The sequence below is a fragment of the Engystomops pustulosus genome, chromosome 4 (genome assembly GCF_040894005.1).
Source record: "Engystomops pustulosus chromosome 4, aEngPut4.maternal, whole genome shotgun sequence".
Taxonomy (NCBI): domain Eukaryota; kingdom Metazoa; phylum Chordata; class Amphibia; order Anura; family Leptodactylidae; genus Engystomops; species Engystomops pustulosus.
In genome coordinates this window covers 85,927,382-85,951,858 of record NC_092414.1, presented here as the reverse complement: position 1 = coordinate 85,951,858, position 24,477 = coordinate 85,927,382, and the positions used below count along the sequence as shown (strand labels likewise).

Here is a 24,477-nt window from a genome sequence, read left to right as displayed (position 1 = left end):
GGGTACTTTTCAAAGAGTAGTACTGTGTGTGAAAGCGTCTATGACCCTTGTGGGGGGTTTAATGCAATCTATGGTCCCGATAACGTTAGTGTGCAATGGACCTTAAACGCAGCAGGAGGACATGGTGTGGTCTACTATGCATTACTAAACTGTGTTCCCTGCTGTATACTGACCAGACAGCTTGGAAGAATACTCTTTAGGAATAGAAGCTGCTCTATATGTTGGGTTCATCTGAGGGGGCCATGGAGTCCACAGCCAGGGGGATGAGCCTATAGAAGTAAATGGGGACAAGTGTTAGCTGCTGAAAATATGGCACATGTTTGTGTGCATGAGCCTTCATTTATCTTTTCAACTGCACTTTGTATGTGATTAAAATATTGGTCAGGATATTCAGCTGTAACCCCTATCCCCCACCCCCTGCCTTCTGGTATCTGGTAAGCAGTTTGATTTTGGTTTAAAACCTTGTAAATAACAAATAGTTTTTTCCATAAAGGTTGTGGTCAATGTGTGTCCAAAGTAGTATATTTGGAGACCATATGAAAGAGGACTTTTTCTCTTCACTCTTTTAGGGCTTCATTTGTCCTCTTTGTATGAAATCCCATGGAACAGCTGAAGAACTTTTTAAACATTATGAAGCTTCTCATGAGCAGAGTAGTGACCCAGGTCACGGAGGAGAGGTCAATTCATCTACAGAAAGGTATTTTTCTTCTTTCATTTTCATTTAATCAGATTAGTTTGCAGAGTGTTTTGTGAATATTATATAATCTTTGAAATGATGGAACCTTTTTCATTTTTGATAGTCTTCACATAACCCTATAGAGTTATTAAAGGCGTTGTCCGAGTGTGTTAAAAAAAAAAAGAAAAGATTTATAGGTGGCCTGCATTTGTGTATAGTTTACACAAATACACATTCGGCTCCCGGCACTTGCACCCATCACCTGTCCCAGCTCCTGATACACATCTAACGCTGCATCGGGTATGGGGCAGGTGGCACGTGCCGGACAGGCAGAATTTTGCATCCCTGCCCCTGTAAACAAATAGGGGCACAGCAGCGACAGACGGCAGTGCTGGAGAACAGGAACAACTGAGAAGGTAAGTACAAGTTTATTTTTTATTTATAGGAAAATTTAATAGGAGCTTATCTCTATTCACTGCGTCATAACTATTTAGAATAGTAAGTGGATCCTAAATAGTGGAAAACTGATGCAGAAAATAATGAACAGAACAAGGGGTTTCTCCTCATGTACAACACCTTGCAGCTAATTATGAAAAGTTATCAGAAAGGTCAGTTCTTTATGGTGTTACTGTCATCCAGTTTTTTTTTTATACTATTTGTTATTAACAGTTCTGCAGTTTTTTTTTCTGAACCCCTCACCTGAGAGTTTTACATTCCCCCTAGTGTTACCTGTTACACCAGGGGTAAAGTAAGGACTTCACCGTGCCATTTGCTGACACATGTGCACTTCTGATACTGCTCATCCGGTGGCTGGGACTATTGCACTTGCTCATTATCAGACTTAAGCTTGTTGTATAACGGCAGTAGTCATATTTATTGATGACGGTACACGTATTGGGAGATGTGGTGCTCAGAAATTGTTTCATTTTAGAATATAAAATGTATATGGCAAAATATTTCTATATACATTCTCTGACATGTGAATTGTGGGATTTTGAGCTGAGCTGCAGCAACGGACAATGCCCATGGACAATACAGACGGTGTTATGAGAAGGAAAAGGCAGGCCCTTTTTACTAATCTTTCACAACTCCCGGCTTATAAACTCCTGAACTGTGATATTTAATCAGAAGACTTATGCCGAATTATACAGTGACAATAAATGCTTTTTTTTCCCCAAGAGATGAGTTACTGCTACTTCGACAGGAGGTACAAGACTTACAAGCATCACTCAAGGTAACATTATTTTGTGTCCCCTCCTGGCTTTAAAGATGTCCCACAGAATTAGTACCAGTGATGTTCATGGAATGGACATCTCGGCACAACTTTTCTCCACCCAACACGTAAAAGTCATTTGCACGCAACATTTAGAGTTCTTTCTTAATGGTAAAGTATCTCCCAAAATGTAGAAGGACATCATTTGAATCGTTGTAATATACATTATCGCACAGCAGTGCCTCAATCCTCTTGTAACCCTTTATTGTCTGCAGGATATCAGGAGTGTAGAGCTTAATAACCAAAAGATCCACTGCCTCCTCTCTGACTTGTGTAAACTGTCTAGAGCTACTAAACCATTTTGGAATATCACTATTAAAATGGTAGAAATTGTCAGAACACTTTGGAGGAGTTTTTTACTTGTGCATTAAAAGCCAGTATCTATTTTCCGCCTGCCGTTGTACAGCAAGGCGGATTGTTATGAGACCCCGGCCTCTTAATAAATCTGGACATGTACTCTGCCACTGGAATGGTTCTATACCAAGTCAGGCCAATTTAGACCTGGTCTGACCTGGTGGAGATTTCAGCTATAGAATCTGATGCTTTTCCAGTGGAAACTATATTTAATTCTGCGGTTTGGGGCATTCCCCTGTTTGCCCCACTCTCCACCCCACCATGCCCAAAACTGTCAAAAAAGGGGAATTTTACATGCCTCGTACACCAAAAAGCTAGCGGACAAGACATTGTAAATGTCCAGCCTTATGTTTTCTGATGTACGTGCCTTCTCCTATAATTAACAAATGAGTTGAAAGCTGTCTTTGCTCTTTAAAGTGCAGGGAGTAGAGAAAGTGTTCGTGCCACTACTCTGTTGTACTTGAAATCACATTATTGCCCCCAGCATGGCAAATATTTAGGATCTTGGCAGACTGGATCAGTTTTGCCATTGACTAATGCCACTACAGACAGGTTCCTCCAACTGTATCCTACAGATTTCCCAGTTTCGGCTGAAAACTACAGTAGAAATATAAAAAAAAACCTAGTAAAGTGCATGTCCCCCTCAAACAACTCCAAGCTTAAGAACTACACATTCAGATTTTAGTATTTAAATAGAATCTTCTTTTTCATATTGTTGTTATGATTTAGGAAGAGAAATGGTATGCAGAAGAACTGAAGAAGGAGTTGGAAAATGTTCAAGAGCAACTGAAGCAAGTAATTCCTTTAAGATTTTTAAAGTAGGATCTAAGAAGCCCTGCTTATGACAGAAATTAAAACATTATGTCATGTGGGTTTAGAGACTTAAAGCATTTCGCTTTGCGAAGTCTGGATCCATATTTTTCTGGAGTCTTACCACAAGTACTGGAACTGAAGATTTATGTGCATACATAATTTTTCATAGATTCTTTTAACCTTTGGGATGTATACAACTCTTCTAGTTCGGCATTTAAAGGGAATCTACCACCAGTATGAAGGCTTATTAACCGGGCACACTGTCATACTGGTGTGTGCCCCCTCTGGCATGATCTGTTGTTCTTTTAGCTTCTTATGCACTTCATTTTAAGCCTTATTTTATTAAAAACAAGCAAATGGGCCTGAGGGGCTATGGGCTCAATTTACAGCTCCTCGGGCTCATTTACATAATTTTTAAACCTTTTTTTTTTTAAAAAACAAGGGCATAAGAAGCAAAAAGAAGAGTGGATCCTGCCAGAGGAGGCACACACCAGTATATTAGTGGCATTGGTTTACAGTCCCCGATCCTGGTGGTAGATTTCCTTTAAGCTGAGATGTACATTGCTGTGAAATACATGTAGATGTGTTTGTATAAATATTTTCCCATTGGGTTACCTCTCCTTCTTATGAAGAGCAGATGTGCACAAAAAACTAACTAATAAAAACTAATAAAATATTAACTAATAAGAATAGGAAATCTCCACCTGACCATGTGTTGCCTGTTAAACTAAAACAACAACATAGTTGTATAGAATTCCTCATTGTTGTAAGTTGCTTTCTTCTTTTTTCTTTATATTTTTAGAACGCCATACCTGATGGAGTCACCACAGTAGCATCTTCAAGTGAGTAGTATCCTATTCCCAGAGGTTTGCACAATATTATACATCATCAAGTGTGCGCATAGTTAAAATGTGTAAGGCAATAGAAAATGCATCTAAATCAAATGAGCCCATTGCAGCTGCAGAAAATACAACATTTTTGTGAGTTTTTAGATCTTTGTTAATGGTAGAGCTAGCTGCAATTTATTTTCCATGTGGACCATCTACCTCCTTTAAAAAAAACATAAATGTAAAATGACCTTTGATTATATTGTGTATTGTCATATACATCTATTTTTCTCTGAAAAAGCCCAACACAAGTAAGATTTGGTCTATGTAAATGAGAACACTCTTGTTTATATGTTGAGCATACCTAGTCCTGCTTTTCAGCTCATATGTATTAGACATGATTGTATCCAGTCTAGGCTATGAGATCCCCACAGTCCTTGTGGCTGCTGCCGGAAGATGACAAAATATAGGACTTGTCAGCATGGCTTTATTACAGTGCAGTGAGACACTGTGTACTCACCGCACCATGAGTGGGTGCCATAGAACGTTATGGGGGGCAGTGGTATGGCTCTGAAATTGGCTGCACAAGGCCTTATATTGTGGAATTAAAATACTCTGTCTACACGGTCAATAACCTTATGGGATATGACTCACAGTTTTACTTTTATTCATTCTATCAGTATCAGAAAAAAACAACAATCAGGTTAAAGCAACATAACTCAAAGTTGTCTTTGCTATTTATTTACCAACCTTACACCACCCCTTTCATGGTATTTGGTCCATAGAAAACAACTCATGTCTAGTACCTTATATTTGCCAGTGACTGATTTATTTGGTGTATAAAAATAAATTTGCCTTTCAGAACTTCAGTCTTTAGAACATCAGCTGGAAGAAGCCAAGACTGAGATCTTTAACATCAAGCAGATGAAGGACTTGTTTGAACAGAAGGCAGCACAGCTAGCGACTGAATTGGTTGGTAAGTGTGATGTGTATGTAATGGTTGTAATTACAGTATACTCCAGAAGCATAGATTTCTAGGTACAGTACTTCAGACTGTATACATTTAAAGGGGCTTTCTGGGCTAAAAATATTGATGACGATCTTTACTTAGTCAGAAGGATTTAGGTCTTCAAGCCACCATCAACCTGTTATTCAGGACAGGGGAGGATTACAGTGATGTCCTTGTATATTCTGGGAAACGTAGCTTTATACAGAACAAGATCTTATCTTATGACTTTTGAAGTGGAGCGAGAAGAGTGATGCTAGGATGTCCCCCCTCAGGCTTCATTAATTTCACAAAGTCCAAGTACATTGTAAGAAGCTGTCTGGCAGCTGAAGTAGGTAGCTTTGGGTGATGTTCTAGTCTTGTGAGATATCTTTGATGCCATAAAGCAAGAGATGACTATTCTTTGATCCAGTGACTCCTTAAATATGTGACTGCATAGGTAAAAACCTATTTTTCTCTTTTAATGATGAATCTCCCAGAATATGGAAAGGTATCATTGTGATCCTGGATAATAGGTTGGCGGATGCTTGTTGAGCCTAGATCCTCGTGACCGATTTCCTTCAATATCATATTGATGTGGCTCAGGCTTCTGTCACCCAAACTGATCACTTGCTCAAAGCACTTAATACAGAGAATGGGACTGGAGTTGGGCAGCGCCAATCCTAGTTTAGTGGCTGGTTCTGGAAACTCATATTAGCCCTGATTAATTTGACTGGCAGCTGACCTATAATTTTCTGGCTTGGCTGTTAAGCAGGGAACATATCTGTGGTTACTGAACCATTATCTATGCATTGACTACATTGGTGGGTGTACCGGGTGAGCTCTCCATATCATTTACAGCAATATCAGATGGTAACACTTTTGTATTTGGTCAATGAAGAGTTTGGGGCAAGTCAGTTTCAACAAAACAACAGATTGATGTATGCCATGATCTTTATTCTGGTCTTGGCTTTCATCGATAGCATACAAAACTGTTTGCATTGGACAACTTCTATAGCACCAACACACACATTCCAACTTGGTAGATCAGCTTTTTGAGGGAAATAGTACATCCATTGCCTTTTGTTGTGAAGAGGTCCAAAGCTGTGGTTTAAATTGGTCTTTTTAGCTGTCCAAAATCTATTCTGTAACACCCTTTTAAGATAATGGTACTTGTTAAACTGGTTCATGGTCATGCATACTTTATATGTTCTTTCATATTTCAATACAGAGTTGAAGGCTTCATATGATGAAGAAAAAGGTCACCTTGCTGCGACTGAGGAAAAAGTGAAAAGTCTTAACCAGGATCTACAGATACGATCACGTGTGATAGAAGATCTAAAGACAGAGCTGGTAAATGTTGTCATAGTCCTATGTAAAGATGTTATAAGATTGTATTCTGACCACTTGTTTAGACCTTGCCAGTCCTCTTTCTATACACCTTGTCGCAATTTGTTCATCTGCCGAAAAGATCAATTCTACTCCTGGAGTGCGGTGATATAATAGAATCCATAGAGCTCATAGATTACCCTTTATAGTTCAAGAATTGACCTGTAAAAGCCCTAAAAGGCAGATGTTAAAGGATCAAGCAAATATAAGAAACAAGACATACTTGCCTATCTCTGGTTCAGCGTGCACCTCCTGTCGCCGCCAACCTCTGCTTGTATGAAGAGTCAAGAAGTATAGAGTGGATGAAATGTGTTCCCACTGAAGGTTTTCTGTAAAGGAAACCTAACATCACGGATCTACCTCCTACTGGCTTCTCTTCAGCACGCAGCTCGTCTGCGAAGCCAGAGCTATTGCGCAGAACTGATGAGAAGCCAGTCGGAGAGATCGAAAAGGGCTACTGGAGCGTGGAGTTACAAGCAAGTGAGTTAGGGCAATCTACCAACAGTAAATCTGATGGCAGATGTCCTTTAATATCTTCTCCTTTATATTTTCTATAATTAAACAAATTTGTATCCCTTATAGTGGCATATTGATACAATGAGCTCTAGAATTTTTAACTTTTGAACATTTCTTTTTAAAGGTTTAGTAGTTAGTATTCTATTTTTCTTACCTTGTGTGAGCCAAATATAAAATATTGCAGACATCAAACAGAACATATCTTTCTAAAAGAGTAATATGAGTGGATTCTGATTTCCTGGGTAATCTTCTAGCCTTATGTATAGTTATAGTCTTTTTGCCTTACAGTTACAACGACCGGGAATAGAAGATGTGGCAGTGTTGAAAAAAGAGCTCATTCAGGTTCAGACGCTGATGGATAAAACCACTCTGGAACGTGAAAAAGAATCGGAGAAGTTGAAAGATGAGTGCAAGCAACTGCAGATGCAAAATGCTAACTCTGAGGTAAGCAGGGAGGTGGTGCTGGAAAATGACATCCTAGAACCAGTCCATTCCATCTGCATAAATATACAGACAGTCCCCGGGTTACACACAATATAGGTTCTGTATGTTTGTTCTTATTTGTATGTAATTTGGAAGTGTATATTCTATAACTATAGCCCCTGCCAACATTTTTTTGGTCTCTGTGATAATTGGATTTTAAAAACGTTGTATTGTCATAAGAACCAGGATTAACAATGAAGCTTCATTACAGATACCTTTGCTAACTATTACAGCTGATCAATGTAGCCTAGGGCAATTAGGTCTTTTTGTAAATAAGGGTCTTTTGTTAGTTGGGTGTTCTTAAGTCGGGGACCGCCTGTATAGTGGTTTATAGGTATAGAATGTTGGGGACTATATATTTTGCATTGTGGTTCATTATTACAATAGAGTAAAACTGGGGAAACATTGCTACAGACCACATTTGGGAATTGTGAGTTTGTTCTTCTTTGACCTCTTTCTCCATTTGTCATCTGCATACTTGTGTCTGCTGGAGCTTGAACTATTTGCCTTCATTATATTTTTGTGAGTGACATTTAATACCAAGCAATATCCACTTTCATCAAACAATTCCATACGCTTCCTTGAACAGTGTAAAATATGGCTGGGCAGATTGTCAGGAAATGACTTGCATTAAAGGCATATTAGCCCACACGCACTTGCACAATGCAGATAGTAATGATGTAGATATTTCATGGAATAATTGCCTAACTTTATCAATGACGTTCTTCTCGGAAAGCTTAGCATATATTTTACTTGCAGTATGTAAGTGTAAATCCTTCTATTTATTTCCCTTTTCTGACTTTAATGGAAACCTTTTTATAATTCACATCCTAGATTACTTTCTTTTTATACGTACATTGGAGACACGAGAAATCGGATAAGAACTGTAAGAGATTAATGGGGGGGGGGGGGTTTGTCTGGAAACATAAACTATTAATGACCTATCCAGAAGGTTAGTTGCTGTGTAGCATCAGCCACATACTTGGATAGTACAGGAAGCCGACAGCTCTGTCCATAGTGTATCAGCCTGATGACAGAAATTCAGGCAAAGCCCCTGCAGATCTGTTGTCTGGTTCATAACACTATGGATGGAGCTTGCAGCATATAATGGCTGGATGGAGAAGATCCGCAGGATTCTCACTGCCCCCCCCCCCCCCTTCTTTCAGGTGAAATACTAACCACCTATCCAATACTAGTTTATGAGCCTGGAAAACAACTTTAATGGATATCTACCATCAAAATCAAAGATGATAATCAGGGGCACCCACTCATAGATTCAGGCACCGTGACTGAGGTAATCTTCTTATATTTGTTATCCATGTCCTTTTTCCTTCTAAAATAAACATTTAAAAGGATTCTAATGAGCCCTAATGGCTCTGGAGGGGGACTTTACCAGAGCACCTCCAGCTGTGGCTTCATAGGTTGTTACCCTGTCACCCCCTCTCCTGCTCCCTCAGCACTTCCCACCTCCTTCTGCAGGAGGATGTGATCTCACTGCAGAAGAGGATGTTTCAGCACACAGTGGGGGTTGCTCCTGTATAGTGTAACAGCCTGTGAAGCTAGAGCAGTGGGGGGTTTGCTAACACCCCCAGAGCCCTTCTGACTCATTAACATAATGTTACAAATGTATTTAGAAGGAATGAATAACAAACATAAGAAGAATACCACAGTCTCTGTGTCTGGATCTATGAGTAAGTGTCCCTGGTTTATCCATGTTTGATTTTAATGGTAAATGGTAATAAAAACTAAATTTACATGCTTTTACTCTTCATAATTCAAATCGGGTAGAAAATGAAATGAATTACACCCACCATTTAAATCTTCCGGTCAAAGGTTTTTAGTGACCAATTTACTCACAGTTCCCCTCATAAATTGTTAATAAAAACCTTCGACCCAAAGATTCAAGACAGTGGTGAGTGACATTCATTTAATTTTCTACCTGATTTAATTCGCCACCCTGCGGCAGTAAAACAAGTTGTATTCCATATAGCCCCTGGAGCACAGAAATTGCCACACTTCTTCTTTTGTTTGCATTTTTGCTTTGTTCACACAGCCATACACTCTTGGTTGGTGTTAGGGGATTGTCCACGAGCAGCTGCCTATCACCGCACATGTTTTCCTGTAATGCTAATAGATTGCCAGCGAACTTTGTCTGTTTTTAAAGGGCTAAGGGTGAAGACACACATGGCGTTTTTGGGCCGTTTTTGGGCCGTTTTTACTAAGTGCGTTTAACGATCTGAAAACGCACTTAGTAAAAACGGCCCAAAAACGCCATGTGTGTCTTCACCCTAAGGCATAGCCAACCCTGCTTGTGCCAAATGAGGCTGAATCTTGTCCATGCTGAGTATCAGTCTGTGTGTGCCTACCTGTTTTCATTGACGCATTCACTTAAGTAGGTGTATTGGTCTGAAAGTCTGGCTGAAAAGTCTGAAATCCCCCCAGAAATGGTATATGCACTGCATTGTGGCCACATGCATGATGCCTTATAGTTACACAGGATAATCCTGTATATCCATGGTAATAGCTTATTACACTACCAATGATTATAGTATACACTCCTAATAACTGTTTTCTACTTTGTAATGATATTTCACTGGCTTTCACTTGCTGTTCTTCACCTTTCATCCATCATCTTTGTCATTTTCTTTCTTTGTCTGCTTGCTAATGGAGATAATCCCCTTCAAGGTAAACAACTATGATAGAAGATGTGCCCCATATAATGTGCATTAGGTGTTAAATAACCTGACTTGATATAGAGACACAAATAGCGACCACAATGCAGCAGATATTCTCCTGTGCACAATAATAAAAATACAAATTTACTGTTCTCAAATACATTTCTATTACTGGGTGCTTCTGCAGGTAAACTGTAGTGTTGTAGCTAACCTGTGCAAGAGTTTACTGCAAAGTATACATTTTACTTTGGTTGTATTATCATAGGTTTAATTGTTTTTAGTACATTTCAGCTCTAAACTTTGAATTTTTTCCCCATTTTATCATGGGAATACTGGTTACGTGAGATGTCACACTGGAGTGGTGGGATTATCTAGCCTTAGAGAGGCTTGCGGCCTCTGTACCTGTACTGTCAGCAGTCATATTATGGAGCGAGTCACCACCTGATCAACAAAAATATATTTTTATTGGTTTTGAGAATTCTTCTGGTTTCTTATTCCTTAGGCAACTATTACCCAATTAAAAGCTGAGCTTGAAAAAGGACCCCAAGAAGTTGCAGTCTATGTCCACGAACTGCAGCAACTCAAAAGCTCATTGACTGAGATGTCACAGAAAAATGAGGTATGTGCTAAATGGAAACTTGAATAGTTATTATAGTCTCTTTTTTTTTTTCAATAATCAGTATTACATTACATTATGTGGTTGCAGAACCATTTGTTTTATTTTGTATACAGCTAAAGGGCTTGCTTTCTGGGATGTAAAAGAACTATTTCCTTGGTATAGATTTTTGGAGCCCACACTCCGCCCTCAAAACATTATTTTCTACCTTAAAATGTACTGTGGTGGCCAAAAGTATTGGCACCCCTGCAATTCTGTCAGATAAAACTTGTTTTCTTCCAGAATTTCTTCCAGAAAATGATTGCAATCACAAATTCTTTGGTATTTAATATCTTCATTTATTTTGCTTGCAATGAAAAAACACAAAAGAGAATGAAAAAAAAAAAGTCCGATCATTGATCATTTTACACAAAACTCCAAAAATGGGCCCGACTTAAGTATTGGCACCCTCCGCTTAATACTTGGTAGCATAACCTTTAGACAAAATAACTGCGAACAAACGCTTCTGGTAACCATCAATGATTTCCTTACATGGCTCTGCTGGAATTCTAGACCATTCTTCTTTGGTAAACTGCTCCAGATCCCTGAGATCTCTCCACACGTGTTCTATGGGATTCAGGTCTGCACTCATTGCTGGCCACTTTACAAGTCTCCAGTGCTTTCTCTCAAACCATTTATAGTGCTTTTTGAAGGGTGTTTTGGGTAATTGTCCTGCTGGAAGACTGAGGGAGACCCAGCTTTCTCACACTGAACACTACATTATGCTGCAAAATGCCATGCACACAGTCAAGCAGTCCAGTGCCAGAGGCAGCAAAGCAACCCCAAAAAATCAGGGAGCCTCTGCCATGTTTGACTGTAGGGACTGTGTTCTTTTCTTTTTTTTTCCTGTAAACTCCCATGTTGATGCCTTTTCCAAAAAAGCTCTACTTTTGTCTCATCTGACCAGAGAACATTCTCCCAAAACATTTGTCTTTCGCAGGTACGTTTTGGCAGGCAAACTCCAGCCTTTCTTTATTATGTTTCTGTGTAAGAAATGGGATCTTCCTGGATATCCTACAACACAGTCCCTTTTCATTCAAACACCGACGGATAGGTTGACCCTGTTGTACCCTTGGACTGCAGGGCAGCTTGAACTTGTTTGGATGTTAGTCGAGGTTCTTTATCCACCGTCCGCACAATCTTGCGTTGAAATCTCTTGTCAATTTTTGTTTTCCGTTCATATCTAGGGAGGGTAGCCACAATGCCATGGGCTTTAAACTTCTTGATAACATTGCGCACAGTAGACACAGGAACATTTAGGTCTTTGGAGATGGACTTGTAGCCTTGAGATTGCTCATGCTTCCTCACAATTTTGATTGTCAAGTCCTCAGACAGTTATTTGGTTTTTGTTTTCTCCATGCTCAATGTGGGACACACAAGGACACAGGACAGAGGTAGAGTAAACTTTAATCCATTTCAACTGGCTGCAAGTGTGATTTAGTTATTGCCACCACCTGTTAGGTGCCGCAGGTAAGTTACAGCTGCTGTTAATTACCCAAATTAGAGAATGATCACATGGTTTTTCAAACCGTGCCAAGACTTTTGTCCACCCCCTTTTTTATGTTTGGTGTGGAATTATATCCAATTTGGCTTTTTAACAATTCTTTTTGTGGTTTTCCATTTAAGACACGTTAAATCAAGATAATAATACCAAAGAATTTCTGATTGCAATAATTTTTTGGAAAAAACTGAGTATTATCTGACAGAATTGCAGGGATGCCACCACTGTAACTAAATGTTTGGAGCCACATTTTTTTTTTCAGATATAAATAGTGCAGATCCATATTGCTTTCATGTACTTAACAGGGTATATAAATCTGTTTCAGTTCTGTAGAGAGACAGCAGGTAGATGAGGAGAAGCTGTTGAACGTTCTAGTTATTTAACTCCTTAGGCCGCGGTCACACATACCGCTAGGCGTCCGTCATAACGCGACGCTAGCGCACAGGGGGAGGTCCTTGGCCCGAACGCACATGCGTTTCCAGGGAAACGCATGCGATTGTTAAGCCGATCGCATGCATTTCTCTGGAAACGCATGTGCGTTCGGGCCGAGGACCTCCCCCTGTGCGCTAGCGTCGCGTTAGGAATGGACGTCTAGCGGTACGAGTGACCGCGGCCTTATAGATGAACACTAGATAAACCTGTACTTACAGAGCTGAATTATCAAGTTAAATGTTATGAGTTTGTAAGAAGGTAAGCTTTACATTCCTCTCCTTCTCTGTCTGCCATGTATGGAACAGCTCTTTCTACATACTGCCTAGGTAAGAGGGGAAAGAAAAATAGTGGAAAGAAGAAATTATCTTTAATAAGATGTATTACAGAGTTTACCATAATCATCTGCACTATTCATTTCTATTTAAAATATCCACTGTAAAAGTTATTGTATGCCAATTATTTATTTGTACTTGGGTTTTATATTTCACAGACCTTAGTGGAGAAACTCTTAAAGAAGGAGTTGGAGTACACACAGATGGAAGAGAAACACAATGAAGAGATTATGTCCAGGAAGAATCTGCAAGTTAATCTGAACCATAAAGATGTGGAGTGCCAACAGCTCCAGGCACGGCTATCTGCCAGCGAGGCCTTGCTGCAGACCCTCAAAACTGAATTGACTGAAAAAGGAGAAGCTAACCAGAAACTGAAAGAAGAGCTATCTGAGGTGGAGGTCAAACATCAGAATCTCAAGGCTGAGTTCAAACAGCTTCAACAACAGCGGGAAGAGAAGGAACAACATAGTTTACAGCAGCAGAGTGAGATCAACCAGGTGACACATTTTATACGTGATCCTGCTGAGAACCATTGTTTAGTTAGGACATTTTTAGTCAAACTGTTAATTTATTACTTGGGCATTGGTTCTTTATTATATTTAATCGAGCGTAGAGCTTTAAAAGGCAAGTTTTTCTATTTTGTTTTTAAAATTACTTAACATGACATAATGCGCTGTGCCGCCATTCACTAAGATCATGCGCCCAGTATGCTGCATGTGTCGCTCTCCGCTCCGACAACATCATCTTTTTAATGATGCATGAAAGTGCATTGTATTGCGACACAATTTGAAAGTTAAATCCCGCGCTCAGTCTGAATCCGTCGGATCGCCCAACAGCACCCCCCCCCCCCTAAATTGTGTCACCTGGAAGCCAGCCCTAAAAAGGATTGTGTGCGCCAAAATCCCAGCACAGCTGTGTAATCCCTGAAAAAGGTGCACCAAATATGCTCACACTGTATCTGCTCACTGTTGACTACTATGGCGGCCTTGATCTGGCACAGCACACAGTGTGCATGTAGCCTTAAATGACATCTACCACCAGGAAAGACTGTATGCAATGAGCTTATGGGGCTCCAGGCTCCATTAACACCTATGGAGTCTGGAGCCCCTTAGGCTCATTCAGTCATTCATCCTGGCGGTAGATGCCATTTAATACAACTTTAGTATCCACAATAAAGAGGTTGTCTTGTAAGACCTTTTATATCCCATTTTCACCAAGTGTGTACTTTAGTTGGCCTTCCTTCCAACTGTGTTGGCATTAGCTCATGTTGGAAGTCCCTTAGCTGTCTGTAGAGCACAGGGCAAAAACTATGTTGTCTGTAGGGGATGCATGTAGCCTACGGGAAGACCCTGTAAGGCTGTCACTTTTTGTTCCTGTGTACATTTGCTTCACTATGATCTTGTGTAACTTCCCAGGCAATGTATAGATGGCATAATTAACTCCCTGGTAAAATAGCACATTACACTTTATATATGTTATTCTCAGGAGCCATTTCATCTGTTTGTAGCAACTATAAACCAGTTTTGTAGTATTCTACACGTTTGCTTTTAACAGTTATTATATGTGCAAGCAAATATGCAGATACTACAATTTCTGCTACACAGTGATCTCTGGACATTGACATCTAATAGAATTTGGGTTGTATGTAAGATTGGACGGAAAGTACCTGGCAGTCCGATTCATGATCATGTCTTTTTAGCTCCACAGCAAATTACTGGAGACGGAGCGCCAACTAGGGGAGGCACATGGGAGGCTCAAAGAGCAGAGGCAGCTGTCCGCTGAGAAACTGATGGACAAGGAGCAGCAGGTGGCGGATCTGCAGCTGAAGCTTTCACGTGCTGAGGAGCAGGTCTGAATGTTTGCTCTGCACTTATATTTCTAGCCACTGCCAGGCTCTGAAGATGTGGACCCTTCACCTTGTGTAAACTGTTTTATGTTCCAGTCAACATCTTCAAATATATTCTGCTATGTGTGTGTGTATTTATATATCTTCTGTGGACGTCACCAGGCAGTCTTAATATTTTAGCTATTTTTAGATGCAATTATCCTTATAATATAAAATTATTTAAAACATTGGATCCAAAAATGTTTTCAAATTTGTGTAAGTTTCCCTTTTTTTCTGGTCAGGTGTTTGGTATATTGTAGTACAGGCAGTCCCAAACATAAAGGGGTTTCTAATCTGTACATTCAAATTTAAATGAATTTGTCTGCCATATTTGGACATTTCTTCAGTCAGTTGTCATTGGAAAAAAATGTACCTGTTTGAAGATAATCTCCCTTAAATGTGGCCGTGTTGTCTCTTACAAACAAAATTGTTGTCATTTGATAGGACCACCATTGCTGGAATGATTGCAAAAAGAAACATATTTTTTTCATATAAAATGTCCTGCATGCTTCACAACCGTCCTGTGCTGATGAACGCTGAATCCAGGTGGTCAGTTAGGGCTCATTTGTGCATGGGTGGCCACCGATGCCAGAGTGCAGTGGTGGTTATATCAAAGGACAGCCATCTTGTTTCTAAGGGACAACATGGCCACACTTTTGAGAAACCATCTTCACACAAGTACATATTCTTTAATCACATCCAATTGAAAAATTGTATATATATGGCAGATTAATTAAACTAAATGTGAATGCCGAGATGGGAACACCACTTTAAGAACTCCCAACTTACAGACAACTTCTAGTTACAGATGGACCTCTCTGCCCACTGTGGCTTCTGTGGTGCAGCTCTCTGGATGCTGGCAATTTACTGAGCTTTGCCCTAAGGCTCCAATGGTCAACATAAAAGTTATGAATGGTTTATGAAAGTTTTGAAAGCATTAAAGCTTTATTGTTAATCCTTTTTCTAATGACATCCCAAAATTATGAAAATCCTATTTTCACAGGGACGACAAGAATACTTTGGGGTTGTACTTAAAAAAATATACCAGTTCCGATAAATTCAACTTAAGAACAAAACTACAGAAGCTAACATGTACATAATCCAAGGGATGCCAGTATATAGTCATGTGTGGGGTTTTCTTTTGGTGCATATCAGCACATCATTCTCCACACTACACTTAGAGTTTGTCCATGCTGATATGAAGTGCTTACAAAAAAACAAATCAAGGGGAGAAAAAAAAATATATAGAACACTTCATGGCCTAAAGTATGTGAACACCTAACCTTTACACCTATGTAAACTTGTCACATCCAAAACCAAACCATATACATACGGCCTGGGCAAGCATACAGCCGAGTGAAGGAAAAAGGGTTGAGCGCTCCTCGCCCCTCTCCATTGATAGCTCCCCGCACTGTGACCATATGGGGACTGTGATGCAGTCTCAAAATGTGTAGCCGTATCACTGGCCCCCATACTTTCCACTTCATGAGGCCTAAAGCTGGCAGCACATGAACGGACAGTGCACATTGTTAGGGACCTGTACTGTTATCATTACTAGAGGGGGGAACAAGGGACTACATTGCATTATTATGTATGGAGTCTTGTCATACTGGAACATTTGTGTAAAATGTCTGCTTGTAGGATGAAATTTTAACTAAAATGATCTAGGGAAAATCATAGTAAACACCCCCCTATCATTATGGTTCATCAACTTTTATGGTAGGCAATACTGAAGCAAGTCCATCAGATTGTTAGATGACTACTTTCTTACAGCATTACATAACAACAACAGTACACTGACATTATATGTAGCAGCAGTGACCTCAGACTTCAGAAACAGAGTGTTGGGACCCACAATATTCTAGTGATTAGTGCCCAAGTGTATCACCTTCCTGGGCGATTAAATGCATTATCCCATCAAAAAATTAAGCTGTTTTTAGGACTCCAATCCAATATGCAGCAATGAAACCCTAAACTTTCAGTCTTCCTTACCTGTTCCTAGATTGAAACTTCCTAAATTTTTAGACTTTTTTTTGTGGAGAGATAAATATGTTCTGCATGTAAAAGAATCAAAATGAAAACTTTTTGTTTTCTCAGCTTAAGGAAAAATCCTCTACATCAGCCGATCTGCAGCATCAGTTGGAGAAAATTCGACAGCAGCATCAGGAACAGCAAACTGTTCAGCAGACCACAACATCTAAACTGCGTGAAGCCCAGGTATCTTCTATGTCAGCTATGTCAGACTGTCACATAGGAATTAAATTGCCAATTGTCCAAGGAGAACGTCAGTGCTTTACAGTTTAGTGCAATAGAAAAGACAAGTTGGAGATACAGTGACAGAACAAAGGCTTCGGTAAACCAAGGGATTTTTACTGCAACATCTCTGTTTCCAGATCACTCCTGTACTGATCAGTCCAAATTGCAATGATTATAAAGCGATCATTACTTATTTTTGTCATACCCTGTTTGAAATGTGGAAGATAGATCTAGCAAACTACCGTATATACTCAAGCATAAGCCAAGTTTTTCAGCATAATATTTGTGCTGAAAATTCCCCACTCTGCTTATACTCGGGTAAATTAAAAAAATAAACTACTACTCACCATTGCGACGGCCCGGGCAGACCCTCTTCATCTTCATGCCGCATGTCCGTGACATCTTCGTGCCCACGGCCGGGCTGTGCGCACAGAGCTGTCGCAACCTGCTGCCGGCGCATGTGAAGAAAGAAGAGGCGCTGCCCACGGAGCTGTAGCGGACCTGTGGCATGAAGATGAAGAGGAGCTGCCCAGGCCGTTGGAATGGTGAGAAGTCAGTTTATTTTTTTTTTTTACCAGCAAGCTATACTTTACAACGGGCTGACAAGCAATATATAATACAGGGGGCTGGACAGGCTATACATTAGTGGGCTGGCAGGCTATACATTACAGGGAGCTGGCATGCTATATACTTGAGGGCAGAGGCTGGCAGCCTATATACTACTGGGGGCTGGCAGCCTATATACTACTGGGGGCTGGCAGCCTATATACTACTGGGGGCTGGCAGCCTATATACTACTGTGGGCTGGCTGTGGGCAGGGGCTGGCTATAGACCACTGGCATTTCCCACCCTTGGCTTGTACTCGAGTAAATAGGTTTTCCCAGTTTTTGGTGGTAAAATTAGGGGTCTCTGCTTATACGCGAGTATATACGGTAATTGAAACGCTCAAGTTGCAGTAAGCATAACACTTTTTATGTTTTAATGGATAATATGTAGCATCTTTTAATATCTTATTACCTTAAAGTAATTTTATTTCCCACTGTTTTTTTTTTTAATTTGTAGAATGACCTTGAGCAAGTGTTACGGCAAATTGGGGACAAAGACCAAAAAATTCAAAACCTTGAGGCCTTGTTGGAAAAAAGCAAAAAAAATATTTCTGTACTCGAGAAAGAGAGGGAAGACCTGTGTGCCAAAATTCAAGCTGGGGAAGGTGAAACTGCTGTACTCAACCAACTACAGGAGAAGAACCATGCACTGCAGGAACAGGTATGCAGTGAATTTAGTATACAGGCATATCAACCCTGGGCGCAAAATCTGGCGGGGGTCCCAACTGAATGTAGCCCAGGCAATGGTACACATTATTCTAAATTATCATTCATCATTTAAATTTTCTTCTACCTTACATGTTAGCCTAGTTACTGGCCTAGCTGGCAAAATTGCGGTAGTACTGACTATTACTCCTAGTCAACCTCCAGTCTCACCCGCCAGTCCTATGTGCCACTGTTTCCCTGAGAGTTCTCTCTTTCCTCTTCTCACGGAACAGGCCAATTGATCTGTGAGTAAGTAAACCTAACACTGACTGGCTAGAACTTAGCTGGCATCTAGTTCAGGCAACCAGTAGTAGGTTACAAGGGGGGCACTCTTGTCAGCTTCTGAAAAGAACACTGCATGCAGAATGTGAATGGAGTATGGACCGCACACTCTATGACAGAGCCAGTAAGTAATTGTCACAGCTTGGAGGCTGGGGCAGCAGTATTCTGGCACTACCAGAGACAGTCGCCTCACAGCTGTGAACTGACTGTCAGACAATGCTGGTGGGGGCCCCGGTGCAAGCGCCTCTGGAGCTCTCCCGGTAATCTGGTTCTGCATGCTTGTATAGAGATACTTACACACTCAAGGTCTTTGATTATTGTCTTGCTAAGTTTAGAGTTCAAGCAATATTTTTAAAAAAACACGCTAAAATTTTTTTATTAAAAGGCATATTCATCTCATTGATCATGCGCTAGGCTCCCAACACATGTTTGATTACTTTTTTTTTCTTGCAGTTATCACAACTGACAGAAAAATTAAAAAATCAATCAGAAAGTCACAAACAAGCACAAGAGGATTTGCACGAACAAGTACAGGAACAAAAATCACACCTTCGAGCAGCTCAAGACCGTGTTCAGTCTCTGGAGACGACCATTGAGGAACTAACCAGCCAACTAAATGAAAGCAAAGAAAAAATGGCACAGCTGGATTTGCAGGTACAGTTTTGGCTTTATCTAATGTTGTCTAGCAGTATTCTAATACAGACAATCCTGGGTAACTGACACGGAAGGTTCTATGGGTTTGTTCTTAACACCTTCACGACCACCATACAGCTATATATGTCCTATTTGCACATGCCCCGTGCAGAAAGGATGTTTCTAAACGACTTAACAGTGAACAACTTCAAACGACTCTATCTCCTGAACCCTGGCAAGTATAAGGGTGGTGGCACACGTAGCATTTTGAACCCGTTTTTAAGCAGTCCATTAGAAAACGCATGCATTTTTTTAAAAACACATCAGTTTTTGACCGCTTTTTCCAATTATCTAAATTCAGATAATTGGAATATTGACAAAAACGGTCAAAAAACGTGCATTTTCAAAAACTGCATGCATTTTTTAATGGACTGCTTAAAAACGGCCTGAAAACTGGTTCAAAGCCACGTGTGCCACCACCCTAAACGTACTCTGTCATTTTAAACAAAAGACTCTCCTCTTTGATATGATTTATGGATTGGTGTCCTACTTTGCTCTTCCTATTAGTTGGTGGCACAATATTGAATTACCTGGCGCACAGGTCATTTCTGACGCAGACAACACCTCCTTTTACCAAGGACAAATTTACATTGGAGTCATGAAAACGGCCATAAAATTGGTCTAAAACGTTTTGTAAAAGAGCAAATTACTCCTGACAAATTGATAATTCTCACATTGTTAAACATCCTCCATGGTTTTTATTTGACTCCACCACCCCCACTGCTACCTGGATTTTTTTTTTTTTTACTTCTACGAAATCCTTTTCCTTGCAGCGTATCGGATGTCCTCCATGTTTATCATAACTCTACGCACCTTCCTCAGCTAGTTTTGTAGAAAGTGTAAATCCATTTTTTAAAAAATATTATTTGAGAGTGTTCTATTTTTATGTAAGTGTTTATACTAATGTTTCAATTGTTTTTAGATCAAAGCAAAGACTGAGCTTCTGTTATCAGCTGAAGCTGCAAAGACTGCACAGAGGGTTGACCTGCAGAATCATTTGGACACCGCTCAAAATGCATTGCAAGACAAGCAACAGGTAAAGGTCCTGCTTCCATTTTTCCAAGCACATCCTGCGCTATACATGCATATGTATAGTTTGGTTTTATGATTGCAGAGTATTTTTCACTTGTTTTGGATTGTTGAGTACATGTGTTTTCTATTTTTCTTTTGAGCATTTTATTTTCTAAGTAGGAATTAAATAAGGTCAATACTCAACTAGAGCAAGTGACGGCAAAATTACAGGAAAAGCAAGATCACTGTACACAGCTGGATCAAACCCTCAAAGAGTACAAGGAGAAGCACCTGAACCTAGAGCAAAAAGCAGAAGCACTTGAGGGGCAAATTAAGGTACATTTGGCTCTTGTTTCGTATGTTACCTATGAGTGGCGCTTACTACAGTAGCGTTTGTTTGTCACACAACAGTTATGTGCTACATAAAATTTTAGCGTGCGCGTTCCTTTGCAGAGAACCTGTGCTCAAGATTCTCCCAAAATCTTAATTTAAGATTAAGTGAAGGTAATGAGTTTAATGTTGTAAAATAAAGGTAGTGGGTAAGAGGTATATTGATTGAAAGCATAAAATGGCTTCTTACAAGATACCTACTTTGGTAGAAAGTAGTGATATCAGATTTTACCTTTTGAGATCTCAAAATTATACACTACATTTTATAATATATGTAATCGCTTGCAGAACCAGGAATTAGACCTTTCCAAAAGTTTAATAAAGGTTAAAGAATAAACAGGCTGAGTCCTCAGTACAGTGGTATAGTGGTATATTGCATAATTGTTCAGGCCCCCTAAAAAGTTTTTAGTTTTTAAGTTTTACATACAGTAACCAGGGACACCAATTCATAGATCCAGGCACTGTGACTGTGGTAATCTTCTTATAGTTGTTATCCTTGGCCTCCATCCTTTTAAAATACACTTTTAACATTATGCTAATGAGTCAGCAGGGTTCTGGGTGTTTTATCAAACCCCCCTGTGCTGTAGCTTCACAGGCTGTTACACGGTGCAGGAGTATCCTGTCCACTGTGTGCAGAAACATCCTATGCTGCAGTGAGGCAGAAGGAGGTGGGAAGTGCTGAGCCCCTCAGTGATGTCTTTTCATTTGTTGTTACAATGAGCACTTTTCTAGCTTCCCAGTTGATTGCTTAGAGTGTTGAATGGTGCCACTGGTAAGTTTAGTTTGTGCTGCAGATAAATAGCTTACATACAGTTTTGTAAATGGAAAAATAAAAAAGTTATTACTTTTGAAATGTGGGAAGTGAAAAATGGAAACACAAAAACTGAAAAAGACCTGGTGCTGAACTAATAATCCTACAGAAATTCCTGAAGCTTAGTATAGTACTAGTAAAAACTTAATAGAAAAAAAAATCTTGTAGGTTTCATAAGGCAGGTTAAACAAATCAAAATTTAAAGGTAATAAAAGCCATAAACAATTCCATACATCTGGTATTTCTGTGATTGTATAAACCTGAAGTTAAAAAATAACACCTTATTTCGAGTTCACACCTGCATTGGGGCCTTCAAATATGCTCCCAGTCTAAAGCCACGTTCACATGTTGCGTTTTTATTGCATTTTGAAACACATTACAACAGCTGAGGAGAGATCATTTGCCTAATTACATTGCTGTTAACATTTGCATTTACAAAATGCAGTGTAAATGCGATTTTAACACAAGCATTAACATTTATGTTTTATAAACGCAGTAACACCTGTATTTACATTGCGTTTACACTGCGTTTTGTAAGTGCAAATGTTAACCGCGACGTGTGACTGCGCCCTTAGGAGAATGGAACAGAAACTGAAAGAGGATGAACAGAAGGTTCCCCATATACTTCAATGTATCTTCCATTACCTACTGTTATACATTCTTGATAAAGACTCGCTGTTTATGCTGGGTGACTAAAGAACGTCATCTTTTTCACATTGAGACAAATTTAAGAAAAAAAGGGGAATTGTATCTAAGCGGCTAATAATACACAATCTAAGATTGTAAATAGAAAAATAGTAATTTTTATTATAGATGAAATATCACACTGAACAGACCTTTAAAAACACTTAAAAGGCACATGTAGTATGTGCAGTTACCATTGCATGAACAGATAAAAAATGTCTACAGTTCATGCATTGAAGCTACCTACCCCCTAATATGTCTAATGGTATTGGTGAGCTGTGCGTGCTGTATGATGCAAATCATGTAAAAGTTGTATGACATAAGTATGAAATGGAATAATGTTCTACCCCTCCAAGACAGAACCAGCAGCAAGCATTATCAGAATAATCCAAAAGAATATAAAGGTAGGATATCACCAGATCCAAAAGCGGGGATAGGAGCCCAACTCCCCACGCGTTCCGCCGCTATCTGGCTTCCTCAGGGGTACTTTTTCACATGAAGGAAATTACTGCTGGTATTCCAAGCTTATTGGTTATAGCGCCCAAAAAAGGATATCTCGAAGTTCCGATCTTAAAATTAATCTCGTGATTGTGTTGTTCAGTATAAATACATGTACACTGGCTTTTCTTTGTCGCCTTTTTCCTTGGATTGCGCTGTTTATTCTGCTAATTACTAATGGACGTGTAATGGAGTTTGCCAGATGCAGGTGTGAACTTATTTTTACCACAGACTGACTGATTTAAAATGAAACAACTTTTTTGGTAAAAAAAAATAAACAAAGAATAATGCTAATAAATCACGGGTTTCTAAATTATCTTTGCCTTTAGAAACTGGAAATCGATCTGACAAGTGTAAAATCAAGTCGGGAACAATCTGTGCAAGATCTTCAGCAACAGAAGCAGCAGAGCTCACAACTAGAGTTGAAAGTGAAGGAGTTGGTCCAGCAGCTTGCGGATGAGAAGGCATTGTAAGTAATGCTTACCAATGTACATAACATGCTATTGCTGCATTCAGCTGTGGGTCCGCAGTTCTTATGATCATTGGAGGTCCCAGTGGCAGGATTCCCACTGATCTACAACATTGATATATGGTTACTAGAGATGAGCGAACATGCTCGTCCGAGCTTGATGCTCGGTCGAGCATTAGGGTACTCGAAACTGCTCGTTGCTCGGACGAATACTTTGCCCGCTCGAGAAAATGGCAGCTCCCGCCGTTTTGCTTTTTGGCGGCCAGAAACAGAGCCAATCACAAGCCAGGAGACTCTGCACTCCACCCAGCATGACGTGGTACCCTTACACGTCGATAGCAGTGGTTGGCTGGCCAGATCAGGTGACCCTGGGATAGACTAGCCGCTGGCCGCGCTGCTCGGATCATTCTGTCTCTGGATGCCGCTAGGGAGAGAGCTGCTGCTGGTCAGGGAAAGCGTTAGGGTGTTCTATTAGCTTACTGTTAGGCAGGAGTGATTCTCAAAGAACCCAACAGCCCTTCTTAGGGCTACAATAACGTTCTACTTTTTTTATTTTAATTTGCATCTTTTACCATTTTGTGAGGAATTAGCAGGGGGACTTGCTACCGTTGTGTTTAGCTCTTAGTGGCACACATATCCATAGCAAAGGCTGAAGTGGCAAAATTCAGTAGGGGTTGGATTTCTATTAGGCAATAACTCAGTGTCATCTCATCTGGCATAGTAGTGTGCTTCCTTTGATACTTGGCTAGAAAATAGCCATAGGAGAATACAAATAGCTTCTTGAAGCCTACAGTAGCGTTCTATATATTTGATTTCTGGTTGATCTGCTGGTGGCTGTAGTTTCTGCAGTGCATGTACTTGCCAATTCTGAGCAATTTGTAGTGAGACTTGCGACCGCTGTGTTCTGCGCTTAGTGGCGCACATATCCATAGCAAAGGCTGAAGTGGCAAAATTCAGTAGGGGTTGGATTTCTATTAGGCAATAACTCAGTGTCATCTCATCTGGCATAGTAGTGTGCTTCCTTTGATACTTGGCTAGAAAATAGCCATAGGAGAATACAAATAGCTTCTTGAAGCCTACAGTAGCGTTCTATATATTTGATTTCTGGTTGATCTGCTGGTGGCTGTAGTTTCTGCAGTGCATGTACTTGCCAATTCTGAGCAATTTGTAGTGAGACTTGCGACCGCTGTGTTCTGCGCTTAGTGGCGCACATATCCATAGCAAAGGCTGAAGTGGCAAAATTCAGTAGGGGTTGGATTTCTATTAGGCAATAACTC

General features: G+C 40.0%; 1 protein-coding gene across 6 annotated transcripts in view; it reads left to right on the top strand.

The window, feature by feature from the left end:
* Positions 1-24,477, top strand: part of EEA1 (early endosome antigen 1) — an 80,005-nt gene that overhangs the window by 19,100 nt on the left and 36,428 nt on the right. For 3 of the 6 annotated variants that reach the window (XM_072146557.1, XM_072146559.1, XM_072146558.1), the window contains 16 exons: positions 570-697; positions 1,856-1,910; positions 3,033-3,098; positions 3,919-3,958; positions 4,806-4,919; positions 6,160-6,281; positions 7,122-7,277; positions 10,494-10,610; positions 13,070-13,408; positions 14,611-14,760; positions 16,894-17,013; positions 18,115-18,318; positions 19,098-19,298; positions 20,260-20,373; positions 20,529-20,684; positions 23,061-23,200. In XM_072146557.1, coding sequence (XP_072002658.1) covers positions 570-697; positions 1,856-1,910; positions 3,033-3,098; positions 3,919-3,958; positions 4,806-4,919; positions 6,160-6,281; positions 7,122-7,277; positions 10,494-10,610; positions 13,070-13,408; positions 14,611-14,760; positions 16,894-17,013; positions 18,115-18,318; positions 19,098-19,298; positions 20,260-20,373; positions 20,529-20,684; positions 23,061-23,200 — 2,222 coding nt within the window. Of the gene's footprint in view, positions 1-569; positions 698-1,855; positions 1,911-3,032; positions 3,099-3,918; positions 3,959-4,805; positions 4,920-6,159; positions 6,282-7,105; positions 7,278-9,577; positions 10,002-10,493; positions 10,611-13,069; positions 13,409-14,610; positions 14,761-16,893; positions 17,014-18,114; positions 18,319-19,097; positions 19,299-20,259; positions 20,374-20,528; positions 20,685-23,060; positions 23,201-24,477 lie in introns of those variants that run through there. The other 3 variants (XM_072146560.1, XM_072146561.1, XM_072146562.1) reach the window with 3 other exon arrangements.